Source organism: Poecilia mexicana, unplaced genomic scaffold, assembly GCF_051168715.1.
Source record: "Poecilia mexicana isolate PSO_F unplaced genomic scaffold, ASM5116871v1 scaffold_13, whole genome shotgun sequence".
NCBI lineage: Eukaryota > Metazoa > Chordata > Actinopteri > Cyprinodontiformes > Poeciliidae > Poecilia > Poecilia mexicana.
Window position 1 is genome coordinate 25,542,445 of NW_028263382.1, and position 18,057 is coordinate 25,560,501.

The following is an 18,057-nucleotide window of genomic DNA, read 5'->3' on the forward strand; positions in this document are numbered from 1 at the left end:
CAAGCTCCTCTGAGGTCAAAGCCGACCAGAGGAGCCGCACCTTCATCTCCTCAGGAGCTACCGACCAGATCAGATCTCAGCAAACACAGAGTGGGGAACATGTGGGACTAATTATCAAGAAGAACACACGCCAAGCTGAAAAGCAGAGGGTTCAATGTTCTTTCAGTTCGGTTTTTACAAATCTGTTTACTGTCCTTAAGAAGAAAAAAAACAAAAACTAGTAAGAAATTTGGGCTGTTCCTGTGAGGAAACGGGACCAAAACATGAAGCCAAGTGAGCAGAATTGTTTTAAAACAGCACCATTCTAGCCTTGTTTTAAACATTTCACTTATTTACATTTTTTTTAAAAAGCAGATCGCCTGCTTTAAATAACTTAAACTCCCCTAAATAAATGAAAACTGGTCAGGTTTATTCAGCTCTCACAGAGAAAAGCCAAAAAAGGTTACAGGCAGCATTGCGTGTTTCCCAGCCACATAGTGTCATTTAATAGTTCAATCAAGTAAGTATTTTACCTGCAGTTGTTATAAAAATGCTGTACATACCAAATATGACTTCACAATTTAACAGCTAGAAATTGGGCCTCTGTCTCTTTAAGAAACTCTTGCTCTTTAGGAAGTCATCACAACTTCGCTCCTCTATTAGCCCATAAAAGACATTTTCACTGAGAAGTGGCTTCTATAAGCAATTCAGCAGCATCAGCTAATTATCTGGTGTTTGCTAATTGCTCTCGGCTAGTCTGCAGGAGCCGAATGGCTGGAGTCGTAAGGGTGGGGCGCTTTGTGAGGCAGAAGCTCGGAAGATTGGGAGCTGCAGCTCTGAGGACGAGCTTCATCCTCAAAGGCGGCGCTCAGCCGAACGGTTGCCACGGGAGATTAAAGGATTTCTCAAACATGCATGAAAGAATCAAGGCAAAACTCCAGGTAGGTTTTTCATTAAAAATTTTTTTTTAAAAAGTTGATTTTTACATGCCATGGTTTTACATTTCTTTGCACAGGGACTCTGCAGGTTTCCCCCAAGTCAAATTTAAGACCCAAGACATTTTGTAAGAACATTAGGAATGGAATTTAAGATCATTTCCACAGAAACATATGAACTTCGTCCAGTCGACTGACGATAAATTTGTGCTTACCCATGGAAAAAAAAACAAAAAAACAATTCTCCACACATGCAAAGCTGAGGGACACATACCTACACTCAGCTGTCACTGCAGCAATAGGCAGTCCTCCAAACACACCGACCGTGTGGCTGAAGACAAACGCACAGCAACCGATTTGTGAAATGTCCTGAAACATCCTTCCATTTCACAACTATAAACTACTTTACTGAACCTTGACATGCAATTTCCGAAAGAATACATACATATTTAGTCGTGACGTAACGAAACGTTACAAATCTCTGCGGATGCGTTGCTTCGGCTTCACTTCTCGGTGCGAGTCGCTTTATGGATCGAGGTAGGCAAGATGTGCAGCGAAACTGCAACATCTGCTGAGGCAAACTTAAAAATAAACCTTATTTGCAGCAAGCTGGCATGGAAATCAGAAACCAAAGGGTACACAGCTTGTTTGTTACTTTATTTGGATCAAGATACAGTAGTACAGCTTCCCAACTGTGAAGAGAATTCAAAGTAAAAATCAGAGCACAGTCTTGGTGATACAGGACAATCGACAATTAAGGTTTATTCAAGAGAAGAGGATGAGAGGGGGAGGAGGGAAACGAACAGGAGGGAGCAGTTCAGAGAAAGACAAAAGTTTATTTTATTAACACAGACCGACGTTTATTCAACCCGCCCTCTAACCACGCCGCCACCCACCCCATAATAAAACATTATGCAGCTTTACGTACATAAGCAGCCCCTACAAGCCGTCTTTGAAAGCATGCACTCGTTGATCTCCATCTCGTCGAGGTTTCTAAGCAGCAAGTCCTCTAACCTACTGCTTTCTGACCTCATGCTGAGCGGAGGACCTGGCTTGGCTTTAAAAGAAAAAAAAAACAAAAAACTGATTGGCGTTAAAAGAGCCGTGGTTTTCTGTTTGCCATGATAGCTGTCAACAATTTAGTTTTACCGTGCAGCAAAATACTGAAAAGAATGGCGTCTTTTGTAATTTTTTTCCAGAGCAAAGCGGTTTATCCAGGCATAAAAAAAAGGGAAAAAAAAGTTGCTTCTAAATTAGCAATTATGTCAACAGATATGACAATAAACCTCACTTGTCTACAAAACATCTAAAAAGAAAAAAAAAGAAAAAAAAAGGGGGGGGGAATCATTATGAGCATCATGCTAAATATGGGTTGGTCCCTGTTACATGATGGGGCAATGTGTTAATTTGACCAATTCAATCCGTTACTGCAGGAAACAGTGCAGAGCGACACCTTCGTCTGGTAGATGGAACACAGACTGATAAAGACGTGCAATCATAGAGGAGGTTCATCAGAGTACATGCAGTAGTACACACCCTTATATATATATATATTTTTATATTTCACCAGGGTGGTTTGTTTTTGATGATTGTTCTGTAAAACATCGAAGAAGAAACGCGTCTGGTCTGGAGTGCGACCGGAGCTGGGCTCTCGACAGACAGAGAGCAGGTTTCACCATCTGCAGCTCGAAGTTTCCATCCAGCACTGGAGGGAAAGGTGCAGCAGCACAGAAAGCTAGCACAGACGCAGAATGCTGAAGTACAACAGCAGACTGAGGAGGGGGGGATGCATGGTTAGCAATGCTTAGCAAGTACAGCAGGACATTTGTCAGCATGCACAACTTAATTCAACTTTAATCATCACTTTGCCTGGATAAAAGCACCCATGTACAGCAAATGGTACAGAAGCCTGTGCTAGTTTGGACATAGACTATCATTGAACAATAAAAAAAAAAACTAAACCAAAAAACAAACAATGAGGGGTGGGGGAGGAGATAAAACAATTGTTAACAGATTTTCTATACATCAGTTGGTTCTGAACATCAATAAATATCTTCTAAACCTGGGTGTATTTTTGTTTCGGGGAGGTTTTCTGGATTAGCCGTGATGGGGTTGGTTATGCTAGTGCCAAAACTGCAAAGAGAGAGAAAGGGGAGAGAGAGAGAGAGAGAGAGAGAGAGAGAGAGAGAGAGAGAGAGAGAGAAAAAAAAAATATGTTGTTAAAGACTCAAAGTAAAGCAAATAAAATGAATGTCCAAGTTGTTCCGCAGTAAGAGGAGAAAAATGCTCACCACTAATAGCCTCCTGGGCAAAGTACTTAACATCCATGTCTGAGTCAGAGGCCAGTTTCTCCAGCACTGGCTTCACTTCTGTTTGAAGGGCACTGGAAGTAAACCCAGAAAATGTCAGTTTAATTCATCAAACCAGGTTCTCCACTTTAGAAGAACCCTGTTCTGGTCTGGGGAGAAAAAAAACAAACAACCACCAAACGTACTTGCTGTCCAGGACCGGTCCGATCTTCTGAAGTGACTTTGCTACGTTGAAACGGACGTTGGCCACCTGGTCGTTGGACATCTTGAGGACCACTGGGAGCATCTGCTTGGTGGTAATCTCCTGACCACAAGCCTCAGACAGAGCCTTACGAACCAAGTGGAGGGCAACAAGTTAGGATTTGAAAGAGAAACTAAAGTAGCCCCCCTGTATCCACGGTAAATGAAAAACTGGCGTTTGCTCACGTTGATGCAGAACAGCGTGGTCATCCTGTGGAGGTAGTTGGGGTCGTTGGCCATTCCCAGGACTTTGGGGACGATGGTGTTCTGGGCCCACTCGGCTCCGAACTTCTCAACAAGCTTGGTGAGGTTACTGGTGGCCGCTTCACGGATGGCGTACACTGAAAACAAACAAGTTAAAATTATGCCGATGACTGACTACACATGTTGGCTCTCTGCAGGTTTTTAGAGCCTGGCTGAGGCAGGCCAAACCTTGAGGCCTTTCAGGTTTACGCATCAGAGCTGGAAATGCACCAAAGGGTACAAAATGACCAGAATCGCACATTTTAGCTTAACCAGCTGGCCAGAGACACTAAAGTCCGATCTTTCTTCCAATGAATGGACGCATCCATCGTACCCAACCACTGAGATGTAGTGAAGATGAAGCTAGCTCAAATCTGTTTTGATGAAAAGGAAATCATGTTCTATAGAGATCTGTCAGCTGTGAACCACTGAAAGAAACGACACAAAGAAGACACTGAGCGCAACTTTCTTCTCTACAAAAATGGAATGGCGGCAGGTTTTAGCGGTTGTAGGATTTCTCTTATATCTTTGGCAAAAGACCACGAGCCATTTCTCCTCCTAGTTCTAGACTCACCCTTTGTTTTGGTTGTACTCACCCAGCATGCCCTGCACTACTATTCGCTTCCTACTTTTGGAGCGGTCACCAATTCCCTTGGCATTCATATATGCATTTGAACTGAACCAGAGTTCACTTCAACTGAACTAGGTTTTTGGCGGACCAAAGTTCGCTTTTTTGATCACCGCTCAATTGACACCTGCTCAAGCAAACCGGACATTCCAGCCGACAGACTAGAGTTTGATTAAAGCAGAATAAGCGGGGCTGGTGTGAATGCACTCTTGGACTGCTTGATGGTGCCTAGGTATAATATATATATTTTTTTATAAAGTCGATCATCTCGTATTTAAAGAAGTTGGTATTAGAAGCAAACTTTACAAGGTTTGAACACAAGACGGCTGAACATGTTGCAGCTGTGGGTGAGGTCACTCAGTTCGATGCTTTTGAGATCAGCCTTTGACCTCATCGTCGTCTCTGCTGCCAAATACTTCATTGCTACTCGCAGCAAGACAGAGGAATACTGTGAACGTTGTAAATCGCTGCTGCTGAAAAGACAGAATCGGCGAATTTTGTCATCAAGAAGTCAAAGCTCAACATGATACAAGCACCAATGCTTGATCAGTAATTTCTAATAGTAATCCTATTAATGTCAGTTAAAATAAGTTTATCAGTGACCAAAGATAAACTCAAAATTAGGAAAACGTGGGGGTTTCAAATATGTTTCAAACATTAACTTCTTGATCTCCTTAAGCATTCAGAAGTAATTTAGCTAAAAAACCAGAACCTGGATGATCACCCACATAAAGAGCCAGCAAATATCTTCATGACATTTTAAAACAAACCACTTGTAAATGTCTCAGCTGTCCTTTAGCCCTTACGATTACACAATAACCCCACATAAGAAGAACAGAACAAAATAATGCACTGCCAGAGCGGGTTCAACGCGCCGCCGAGTCAATTTTAGAACAAAACGGCAAAAACAATCACGGCAGAAATAGGCCGTCTTAAAAATAAATACAAGGTGTTATCTTTTTAGTCGAGTGTGAATGAGAAGCTGTGCATTCAAGTCTGTACTCCTGTTCTTTGAAAGGCTTATGTAAGAGTGGCACAGCCCTAACCCGAGCCGTTCACACATAGAAACTCACACCAGCAGCATTCCAATGATGTAACCCAGCTGGCCCTTTGTCCTCAACGCCGAGTATCTGCCTCTCTAATTGGAAAACTCGGTGTCAAGAGAACACCGCATACACAGTGAACGCTTCGTGTTAGATATAGAAGTTCCAAGACTCAGCAGGGTGTGTTGTGCGGCGGCCCCTCCAGTGTTTCGAGTGCAGGCGGCTGCACCGCAGAACAGACATAACAAGCAGTGACGGGGGAGCCAACAGGGACACGACTGGGTTGTTGTTTGTTTTTTTGTTTGACTGCTTCTTTGTTGAGGTGTACCCCCATTTCATAACCACATGTTGCCATTTTATATCTAAAGTGTTGTGTAAGAGTGGACACTACAAATCAGCTTTTCTTTAGGGATTAAGATGACAAATTGCTGTGAAATTGCTCCAAACCAACTCATTGCACATTTTCTCCTCAGACTTCATATTACTCAATTATTCAAGTAATCTAATCTCTGTTTGGATAAGAAGGCTCTTATAAAACCTCTAATACCAGGACCCTTGATAAAAAAAAAAAAGTATGAACAAGCAACACCCTGCTGACAATAATCAGACAAACTAATTTACCTAAGTAAACTTGAGCAGACTTGAAATAACTTGGTGTATAATCAATGGGTGGAAACTATTAATGACCCACATGCCAGAATTTATGATGCATCTGATTAACCTAAAATCAAGCTCAGCTGCCTTAGTAGAAATTTTCCAACATGTTCTTACTTGCATCCTTGAGTTTAAAGTCATCGTTTGCAAAAAAGGGTTAAAAAAAAAAAAAAAGAACTTATTGTACCAAAGGCATCAGTCAGGAAAAGGCTGCAAACCAAAGTCCACACCATTACACATGCACATACTACGGCAGTGTATAGACCTTCATCAGAAGTTAAAGAAAAAACACATCAGTACCAGAAGCTGCATGATTTTCAAAAACTATTTTAAAAGAACAAAATGGAAACTTGTCAGGAAAGAGGCCTGCGCTACTCCTGCCAAACACAACAACCCCCTGTATTGTCCACACACAGTAGTTGAGTTGCAAAACAGAATCCATTTCCTCCAAAGAAAACATGAAGGCCCTAGAACCCTGAAGCATCATTTATTTGGGTTTGATGAAACTGGACGTAAACATCTGGGCCACAATTCCAACAGGCTTGTTTGGCTCAAAAACAACACAGCAGGTCACCACAGAAACAGCATTCCCAGAGTTGGAAATGATGGCGGAAACATCCTAGTCTGCAGCTACATTTATTTAGTTTTCCTGTAGGTGAGTGAAATCCGACACAACCAGGTGAGTTCTAGAAAGCATCCCAGCATTTATGCAAAACACCAGATAAAGCTACAGAATTGCCCCAGGAGATAAAACTGACGCTAAATCTGGGGCATCATGTGAAAAAGACTGTGGACAAAAGATTTACACAAAATTTGGTAGATATTGGTAGACTGGTGGTTTAATTATCAAGAGTCGTTAATAGATTCCTAATAATTGAAAGTTGAATTTTATTCAAAATATGATTTTACAAATGATCAGTTTGCCTACCCTAGTTGAAAAAGGTTACTATGGATGTATTATATTCTCCCTATAAAAGATTAGTTAATTTTATGTTGAAATGCAGAGCATAAATGTGAAACTAAATGTCAGAAAAAGCTTTTAAATGATGTATGTTATTGTTAAGTCAGAAAAATCTTGGATTTTAAGAGAACAAAAGCTTTTCTGTCAATGCATGCAGGAAGTATTAAAACATTATATTCTTTAGCGAAGTAACGTTGACAAAAACAGTTTCACAACTGTCCCTCTAATACAATTCTTTTGTAGCTGCAGACAATAGCACAGTTACAGCTCCTTTACATGTACAATAAAGGAAAGAGCTTCAAAGTGCCACATGTCATCCTTCCTCCGACTCGCTATTATCTCACTCCTAACATTCCTCAGCTCCAAAGTTCACTGGTGTGCTAATCATATACTGTCTGTATGAAAACAGAAGGCCTGTCATGTAACCCAGCAGACATGAGCTGCATCTGCGTCAGAGAAACTCCAAAACTTCAAACGTCGCATTATGACGATTGTTCAGACTCCTGAGGAAATGTCTTAAAGCTGCCGAAGAGCCTTACCGTGATCAATGAGCCAGGCCATGCAAAGAGTGTTGAGCTTCTCATCAAAGAACTCCACCCCCTGAGGAGACGAGAGCGAGCAAAATGAGACCCGACTTTTTTCAACACCTACTGCCAAATCTGGCTCCGCCAACATGTTTTGTTTACAAACTGCTAATATTTCCGTTCACACACAAGACCGTTCACATGATATTCGACCACGTGACTCACCAGCTGTCCTGCCAACAAAGGCATGTACTCGATGATGGCCAGGCGGACCCTCCACTTTGCGTCCTCGGCAAGCTCCACGATGGCCGGCAGCAGCGACTGGGACAGCTGGCGTATGCCAATCACCTCGTTCACACAGTCCAGGTTGGAGATGATGTTGAGACGGACCTCGGGGCACTGAAATGGAAAAGGAGACGGTAAAATGCGGAGCCCACTTTGAACTCTTACGCCTTCTTCCTCAAAATAATTGTGCAGACTTGCACCAAAGTGAACCTGATGGACAATAAATGACCAAACAAAACCTCCAAACTTCCAGTCATGGTGGTAAAATAAGAGAGAGAAGCACACCGGAGAAAACGTAGTGACAAACTTGAAGGTAGTTTGTGCTCAATGCTCAGGTTAGCACAGTTCTGATAAATCCACCTCCAAGTGAAATTTGCAAGTCAAAGCCGTCAGTCTGGACTGCAATATAATAAGACAGTGATGGTTGGTGCTTTGGGGAAAATGGGCCATCTTTAAATAGGATTAATATGAGCTGAAGCCCTCCAAAACATTTACATGTCCTTGTGAGCAAACTCTTCGCTAATTTCAATATGCAAAACCGTTTTCAAATCGGTGGGATCATTTGAGAGAACGTGAGCTGGAGTTTTTGTTCTGGATTATTCATTTAAACAAAACAACATTTTTTAACTCGGCCTCGGCTGCTGCAAAACAAATATATACTCACTGGAGAGTGAAAAGTACTTTGTTCGACAGTGAACAAACATCTTTAAAGTCAAACACTGGAACACAAACAACAGCAGATGCTCAGCTGAGTTTCAGTGAAATTACTTTTCTTTGTTTTGTTTTTTTTTAAATGTTTCAAATCTTTACTGTCAAACGCATTAAGCGGGAGACTTTCTGATTAAACTTTATCCAGATTTTCCTAGTATTCCCCTCCCCTCTTAGACACAGCGAGTCCCCAATTAGAAGGTCTCAGTTTGGCTGCCAACCACATGAATCATCCTCCTACCCATCCAGGCGGCAGTCAGGTACGTCTGGTGGTTTTGCCTAGGCAGATTACTTTAGAAATACACAAATGATGCCTCAAATTTAACATATCGTGCTAAAAGCTTCACCAACTCCAAAAACACTGAGACAGATATACAAGAAAGAAAAACAAAACAAAAAATAGCAATAACCAAACCAAAAACCTGGTGCTCATGATTTTAAGTGTCAAATTTTGGTCACCTCGTCTTTCAGCTGAGTCAGGAAGAGAGGCAGTAAGTGCTCTATTGTGTTGTCCTTGCCCAGAATGGTGGAAAGACCCATAATGACAGAGGCCAGAGCAGACTTCACGTGCTGGTTGGTGTCTGAAACCAGTTCCTGGTCAGGGACAGGACACACAGGAGACAAAGATCAGAACAAACAGGAAACAATCAACTCCATTGCTATGAATCAGACTAAAGAAAGAAGGAAAAAAAAACAGTCACCAAAAAAGGAACTGCTATACGAGATATTTTATAATAATAGCATAAAGAAACCGTTTCCAGGAATGAGTGTTGAATGTTCAGGTAATACAGGCTTGAGCTGGCATTCATTTATAGTTTTCTGAGAAAACGTATGAGTGTGTTGCCACCCGTTCAGCTTCACTGTTGAGATGTTGACAAGATAAACAGAGCAGGTGTTTGCCTTTCGTGATTTGGATTTTTTTTATACCAAAATTCATCTCTACAGCCTGATAATTTTATTGTAGCTGCTTTCAATAAACTTTATCGAGTTTTAGAGTCGTAGAAATGATAGATGACGTATGACTTTCTTTAAAAAGACTAAAAAAAAAGCAATAGTGCCATCTACTGGTCAAATTATGAAATTGAGAAGTACATATTCAGCGTCTTCCCCACCACGTCTCACTTAACTCTACAAATAAAATGATAGTATTTTAGTAATTAAAAATTCTGCTTCATTTAGAGTTTGCAATCACCTTTAAAATACTGTGACTCTTGAAAATGATGCCTTGTACTTTCCTGGAATATTCATGTAATTTATTAAGAGGCCAATAGCCAAATAATATAAACACATTTTTAATACAAAGAGCTTAAAATCTACCTTAAAATTTATAAACTATATTTTGAATATGGTGTGTGAGAAATAATAGCAGCTCACAGCCAACCGAATCATCATCATCAAAAAAATAAAAAATACATCTCTAGTTATTTCCAACATCTTGTTATTTCAGGTGCACCATAGAACAATTATGAAGTTGCTGTAAAAATAAGTAAAAACTACATTACTCTAAGAGACAGATATTACTGAGACCTAAAGTCAAAAATTAACCAGCAATATGAACTTTGTTCTCCAGCTCCAAGTAAAACCAGACCTGAGTCTGATTGGTTGCTTCAGAGGTTAAGATTAACATTATTTTGTCTTATAAAGAGAATTGTGGAAAAAGATGTTTATCAAGTTAACTGGTCGTCTGATCTACAGAGAACTGAAGAATATTACAGAAAGTCGTGTTGTGTTTGGATCCAGCTTGAAAAGGCAGGAAACTGCCTAATGACCAGGTGATATTTACACACTGCTGAAATTAAATTAGTACCTCAACATTAGAAATTATATTTAATAACCAGGATGAAATTGGGATGCATGTAATTAAATAAGAATCTGTATGGAAAATTGGATAAATCTGATAATACATCTGTTCGTCTTTAGTGCTTTGAGAATCAGCACTAAATAAGTAAACTCAATAGAAGTGGATTACATTAACCAAATACTAGGTAGTACATAAAGCCAGCTAACAAGTCAACTGGGTTAAGCCTTTGTCTTAAATGTGGAAATAAATACTGCCAGACAACAACTTAATGACTTCCTGAGAAGATTTGTAACTGTATATACTCTGAGGAGTCAACATTCTCAGTTCAGCAATTCACTGCCGTCAACTACTAGTTGTAGTCTCTTCATCTAATGGTAGCTCCTGGATGAAATGCTTTAGCTTTATTGAATTTTAAAGCTCCACTTTGTCATCATTATTGTTTTTTCATATTCCTTGATAAATAATAACTTTATTAGTTAGCACCAGTTTGACCTATTTAAATCACTGGATAAAACGAACATGGCACTTTCAGGATGCAATACATCACAAATCCCATTAATAAGTGAAATCCAATCAAATTATTAGGTCAGCAGAGATTCACCCAACTAAACCTGGGTGGGTTTACTTTCATGAGGTGGAAAAATGCTCACTATAAAAAATAAGACCAGCCAGAACAGACATACAAAACAGAGAAAATGTGTTAATTTCACAACAGTCTTAACATATTTACCAATACATAGCAATCAAATACTATTTTTAGCAAAGACAGACAAGTCCACTTTGGAAAAAACATGAAGTTACTGTGAGAGCATCACATGTCTACATAAAAGCCTTAAGGAAGACAGATAGATAAACCTCATCAGCAGCTAAACTCGCGCTCCAGCACTCACAGCAAAGTGTCTTTTGTGACGGTGGGAGCTGAATCCACAGAAACGCAAAATGAGAAAAACAGAAAGTTATCTCCTTACCTTGACACAGGGCAGAATGTGACTCATGATGATCTGCTCACGATTATCTTCTGGAAGATTCTCACAGAACTCTGCACAACAAAACAAATTAAGAATGCAGGACAGGACGCTGAAATAGTTCAGACCAATTTAACAGCCATTTCACCTTTAACTTTGTTGGCAGCGGCAGCGCGGACCTCAGCCTCACAGTCCTTCAGGAGGTTCTGGAAAGCTGGCACCAGGTCGTTCTTTGTGATCTCTGGGCCTACAGCTTTTTGCAGCTACATTGGAAGGGGGGAAAAAAACATATTTAATAACCAACATATTTATTTTTAGAATAATTATTCCAGATGAAATTTACAAAAAGCAGATACAACAGCATTCAGTTGGTAAAAAAGAACAACAAACAAACGTATTCTTGGAGGATGGCGACACATGCAGCACCCTAAGATTTCAGGCTTTTTTTTAAATTGCATTCATAACTTTTGCTTCAATAAAAAATTTCATATATATATATATATATATATATATATATATATATATATATATATATATATATATAAAATTACTAATGTTCAGTTATAAGCCTCTCAATGTGAGAAATGAGGAAGAAGAAGAAGGAAAAAAAAGGCTACGCCCATATTTTTGTGCAAGTTTGTACCTGCACTTCCAACTTAGGAAACTGACTAAACAGAACTTTGATCTCAGTTCAAAACATGTTTGCGATCTGTCAGGTTTTATCGATTTATAAAACAGAAATAGCCTCCATTTATCTAGAGTTGTGGTGGTGAGAACAGCAGCATAAGAGGACTCCATTTACACATGAGGGCACTTATGAATAGATTTTGGGTCGCTAATTTTAAAGCACACTGACGTTTCACTGACTAGCTGTTCAATTTGATGTTTTTGGATTTTTCAGATTGAGGGACATAAAAACACAGTTTTATTCAAAGAAACCTTTGCGTTAGGTTGTAGAGTTTAATATATGATACTGGGGGAAAACATCAGAAAAAACTGCATGCGAACTCCCACTCTGAAGAGCTGTCATAGCTGCAAAATGACCTAAATTGAAATAACAGATTATTTTTGCTGCCACTATTTAAATGAATGAACTCAGAAGAAACATGCATTTTTGTTCACAATATATACATAGAAATAATTTGGAATATTGTAAAAATTCCAGCAAAATTCTGCCAATAATCTGCTTTACTGAGGAGAGCAGACAATGGTCATTGTTTTACTCGATCACAGAAATATAAAATATGGACAATCAGTGCAATAGAACAAATAAACACACTTAAAACAGAACAATAGTGAAAGATGTCTTTAATTTACCTCAGAGAATTTATCTGCCACCATGTAGCGAACCCGCCAGGATTTGTCTTCGGCAGCTTGACGCAGCGTTGGCATCACCAGAGTCTCTAGGTCCTCCTGAGGCAGGAGAGTGGCGATGCTGACACACGCCTCCACCGCAAGCAGCCGAACCGAGTCCTAATGGGGAGACAATAAGGTCAGCTTGGTCATTTAGCAAAACACGCAAACAGAACCGTGAATGCTGCTCACGAAACTAATAAAAAGCAAACTTGCTCATACCTGCTCATCAGACGCCAGAGCAGTGAAAAGAGGAATAATGTCGGTTTTTACATATTCCAGTTCCAGAACTTTGGCAAACTCCCCGAGTTTAGATGCTGCAGCGCGACGCACCATCGGTGTGTCGTCGGAGCACAAGGTGCGAAAATGCCTGGTGATAAACACAACACTTTGTTTAACAGCAATCCTTGCAACACACCCAAGCATAGAGCTCTGTAAGAGACTGTGAAGTATGAATCACACTGAAAACAACGGAGCGCCTCAAACTAGAGAATGGGTTAGCTCTCTTAAGTCGTTACTTACTGACGAATCTCGGCCTTGACCGTGCTGGAGACACGAGGATAACACACGCTAAAGAGGCCGCAAGCTGACGTGCGAGAGGTGAACCAGTCACCGCTGGCCAGCCGCTTCACCAAAGGCTCAAAGTGAACTTCCAGGTCAACTGGAGAGTGCTCCTGTGAGATCTTCCGCAGGGATTCCACAGCTTTGTCTCTGACTACCGTCTCTTCGACTGTAGCGAGGCTTTCCAGAGGGGGCTGCGCATCAAAAACAGATTGAGGTTAGAGGAGGGCAGGCCTCTGTGTCAGACTTTAACAAAACAAAAAAAAAAAAACAACAGTCATTGGCAGAAACATTTAAGCTGCAAAAGATTTTATAGACAAAAAGGTACATTTATACATTTAGAAGAATAATCCTTTATGGCCTCCCCAGTACACAATAACATTAAATCAAGTTTTGAAATATGATTCGCAGCATAATAAAGAGTTGCAATCCAGACATTTCTGTCAGGTTTTGGGGTTTGCAAGCTTTGGAGCATGATGTTTGCAACACAGGATGATTCATTCTTATGATTCTTTTTCACAATAACAGCAAGAATATTATCTGCTCTAATCCAAGGTAACCATTAACTGAGCAGCAACAAAGGACAGACAACTATGAAATAAGGTCTTCTTATTATGAAGAAGAATGGCAGGTCTATATTGAAATGGATTGAAGGGTGTGTATTTTTTAAACTGAGATGCAACAAGCAACCAGACAAAGATACAGACTTTTTCTTTAACAGGACAAACAATGACAAATATGGTCTCTTTTTTTTTTTTACTATTATTAAATTAATCAAAATTAAGAACTTCCATTTTCAGTCCATTATTCACACCAACCAATGGCTTCCCTGCTCTTTTTCTAAGTTCAAATATATAGAACAAGATTAGGGACAATTGTAAATCCTTATTCTTTATTGGACTCAAATCTAAAATGACTTTATTCATACTCTGTAATTTTTTGGAAGAAAAACAGACTTTTTAGGAAAACTCACCGCAAAAAAAAATTATATATATATATATATATATATATATATATTATGAGTTGGTTTAAATTGACAAATTTGCTTTCCAATTAACTATTTGGACCAGTCTAACAGAAATCCTCCCTACTTCACCAAGATAAGAGGGAACTGACTTCTCTCTACTGTATTTTCAAATCAGAACAGCTGCATTTCACAAGCCACTTCGAAATAAAGTTTTGTGTCATCTTAACAGATCTAAACGTACCAGGAGACAGTGGACATACTCTGGTCCTCCCACCAACATAGTGAAATTGCCAAGCTGCTCTGCCAATGCCAAAAGCACCTCATCTTCATCATAGATGGTGTCTGGAAGATGGTAGAATGGTTAAGTGAGAAAACAATAAAGACGACACAATAACCTTTTAATTTATTAACAAGCTTCTGAACGTTACCTGTAAGGAAGGGAAGGAGTTCAGTGCGAGTCCTTTCTACGCCAAGAGCGAGAGCAATAGTAGACAGCTTCTTGATGCTGTTCAGTCGTAACTGTGGAAAAAAAATTAAAAAATAAAACAAATAAAACAGGAGATCGATTAATAATGGGTTCACAACTATTGGAGTATAAATCCCTTCTCTTCAAAATCATCATAGAAAACGACAGAAGTGCATTACTGTTTATGTTGATTCGATGCATCTTCATGACTGGAGATAATTAGCTAAAACAAATCATCGTTCAAATCATCAATAAAAGACAAGTCGAACACTAAAAATGCGGCACTTAAAATAACCCGGCTGTAAACAGAGACTGAGAATGCTACCTGTTATGTCAGTCATTTGGTACAAGATGCTAACGATGCAATAATGCTAGCAGTGAATTCAATGACCTGCTTCGGGTTTTCAAACCATTGCAACAAAACAAGTAACTATATTTATAAATCTTAGCGCCCACTAAGGGAGACCGACGTTAATAGTTTCTCTAGAAGAACAAATCTAGCCTCAGCTACTAACAAAAACAAGATTGTCCGGCCAGGGTACGCCCGGCAGAAAATTCCAGACAGGCCTCAACTGGGACGATAGTTAGCATATTTGCTAACAAGCTAGCCAGGAATATGGGGCCCGCCTTAAAAGAGCGTTATTTTTACTTTACACAATACGAACAATTGATTTTGTCAATTAATAATACAACCTGGACGTCTTCATTTCGAAGCTCATCAATAAGGACGGCGATAGGGTAAAGAGAGTCGTCTCCATCAGCTCCTGCCATTTTGGATACTACTGCAGTTACCGAATGGCGCTGCTGTTCAGGGCGGCACTACGGGGTTTCTGCGCAAGAACAACCGCTGCAAGGAGCTGCCTCCTCCGTCTCTGTTGTTATGATGCCTTCAAGGAACCACTGAGAAACGGCATTATTTAAAACCAGCCATTCAGAATCCAAGTAAATACATTTGAATGGGTAATTTGATTAAAAACGCAAACAAAGAAGAAAAAACACATGAGTCACAAGTGAGTGAAAACGTACTGGTGGTAGAGTTTATTTTTGATTAATTTTCAAGAAAATAGCGAGACGAGAAGAAAAACTAACCATGATATGTGGTTCTAAGTTAACTTGACTGGTTTAACAGAATGTTTAATAGCTTACCATTGAAATAATTTAATGCTCATATTGTTACAAAAATACAATGGAGTTGGAGTCTAACAGTCATTAACAAGAAAAATGAAACGTTCTCTTCTACCAAATCATGGTATTTTAAATGGAGTGAAATTATGTTTGATTTAATTAGTCCCAATCAAATAGACCTACATAGTATGAAGGCTACATTTCAAGTAACTGGAATGATAATTTTATGTAATTATACTTTATTGTACTGTATGGGGAAAATATGTCCATACTTCCATTAGATGGCTTCATCAAACTGCTATTGCACAAAAAACTGTACTGATTTAGTTTACAAATCTGAAGCTTAATTTATTAAAAATGACTTTTTTTCTCAAATAATTGCACAAGGAAAAAGAATGGGATGCAATGTATTAATTATCTAAGTACGAGAAGGAACATTTAAAAAGACAAAAAAAAAAAAAAAAAAAATTCGGAAACGACGCAGAAGTTAATCTGTCTTTTACTTTGAAACAAGATCAACCGGATATTTCGTATTAACGTTGTTGCAGAGGTGTCAAGATGGCGTCCCAGCCGCAGCAAGCTGTTGGTCAAATTTCTCAAGCCAGTTTACAACAAACTGCATCAATGCAGCAGCAGCAACAACAACAACAACAGCAGCAGCAGCAGCAGCTCAGTCAACAGCAAGACTTTGATCCAGTTCATCGATTTAAGATGCTTATTCCGCAGCTGAAGGAGAGTTTACAGGTAATTACCCCGCTATAATCGAGCAAAGAACTAGACAATGGATATTGTTGATACTAATCTGTCTGCTTTAATTTAAAATAGAATCTGATGAAGGTTGCGGCATTGAATTTGACTCATAACACTTCAATCGACAACGGCGTGTAAGTTGAGTGTCAGTACTTTTTTACTCAGGTCCGTTTTGACCTCAGTAAGTTAGCTCTTGTCTTCTGTAACGTGTTTCTTGTTTCTGTCTGTTCAGTAAAAGCAGCGACACTTCTGTTCAGCGTTTTGATAAAAGCTTAGAGGAGTTTTACGCCCTCTGCGACCAAGTGGAACTGTGTTTGGTAAGCATGGACCCGTTTCTATTATATTTTCTGCATCACTTGGACATTTCTCCTCCCACATTTGTCAAAATACAGCCAAAACTGAATATTTATAAAGCTACTGTACAATTGACACCAATTTCTCATCATATGTTGATAAAATCGCATCCAGTCCACATATGTAAAGAAGTCAAATCATCTATAAATTTATGTATAATAATTGAAAGGACACCGGAGAAACCTGGTGAGATTTTCGTGTCAGTTGAGTCTTTAGAAATATATTTACTTTGAAAATTGGTGATGTGTTTAAAGCTTTTTTCTTGATTTATTGAATTAGAATTTAAGGGCTTTAGTAATCAGGTGATGTTTATTTTGTACCAAATATAATATTGTAATTGGTAGCTTTTAATTTTCTAAGACTTATAACATTTTAACATGAATATTGTGTGTTTTTTACGACTTACAAACTCACATTTTCCCATTCTCTGTAGCGCCTGGCGTATGAGTGCCTCTCTCAGAGCATCGACAGCGCCAAGCATTCCCCCAATTTGGTCCCTACGGCCACAAAGCCGGACACGGTGCAGACGGAGTCCATGTCCTACGCTCAGTACCTCAGCATGATCAAGTCTCAGATCTCCTGTGCCAAAGATATCCACAATGCTTTGCTGGAGTGCGCCAAGAAGATCGCGGGGAAAGGACAGCCTCAAGGCATCATGTAGACTCGGACTGAATATCCTTATTCTATTTTTATTTTTTTATTTGTCATGACAAGAAGAGGCAAAGCCACAATTTCTCAGTTTTTCTGTTGTGGTTTGTAAATGCTGTGTAAATATTGCTGATAGTTATACTTTATGGTGACCAGCAGGAGGCGACAAAGTTTTCAAGAACTATTTTGTAACGTATTTGTATTGACGATTAAAACCTTTCTGCTCGTTTTTTTTTAAAATATTCAGTATGAACTGTGAAATATGCAGCTTTTGCATCTGTTAATGCAAAAGCTGAAAAAACCCAAGGAGCCGACAAATAAAAAAGGTCAAATGTTGAACTAATTAAATGGCTAAGCTATACATGGTTTAGTAACAAATTACACCGTGTAGGTATGCAAAAACAAATGCACAACTTCACAAAAAAGGTGGCAAATCCTTGACTTGTATGGAGCAAGTTTTTGAGTTGAACAAAAACTATCCATGTCCGAGGCACACGAGTGTCTTTGGTCTGCATGCTGCTGTGTTATGGTGCGATAATACAAGCATGTGAAAGTGGT

The 18,057-nt window shown here is 39.3% G+C and overlaps 2 protein-coding genes across 2 annotated transcripts; one reads left to right on the forward strand and one right to left on the reverse strand.

Annotated features, from left to right (window-relative positions):
- Positions 1–1,550: 1,550 nt before the first annotated feature.
- ppp2r1bb (protein phosphatase 2, regulatory subunit A, beta b) lies at positions 1,551–15,480 on the reverse strand. Its single transcript, XM_014990691.2, has 15 exons — positions 15,316–15,480; positions 14,585–14,675; positions 14,398–14,498; positions 13,151–13,383; positions 12,851–12,998; positions 12,593–12,748; positions 11,424–11,538; positions 11,279–11,349; positions 8,969–9,103; positions 7,742–7,915; positions 7,532–7,592; positions 3,650–3,804; positions 3,409–3,551; positions 3,206–3,297; positions 1,551–3,047 (listed from the first exon to the last, which is right to left on the reverse strand). Exons 1-15 carry the CDS (start codon positions 15,391–15,393, stop codon positions 3,031–3,033), a joined length of 1,770 nt encoding a protein of 589 aa, XP_014846177.1. The 5' UTR covers positions 15,394–15,480; the 3' UTR covers positions 1,551–3,030.
- A 475-nt stretch (positions 15,481–15,955) lies between these two features.
- Positions 15,956–17,847, forward strand: med29 (mediator complex subunit 29). The gene is made up of 4 exons (XM_014990687.2): positions 15,956–16,491; positions 16,573–16,631; positions 16,730–16,814; positions 17,285–17,847. Exons 1-4 carry the CDS (start codon positions 16,306–16,308, stop codon positions 17,510–17,512), a joined length of 558 nt encoding a protein of 185 aa, XP_014846173.2. The 5' UTR covers positions 15,956–16,305; the 3' UTR covers positions 17,513–17,847.
- Positions 17,848–18,057: the final 210 nt, after the last annotated feature.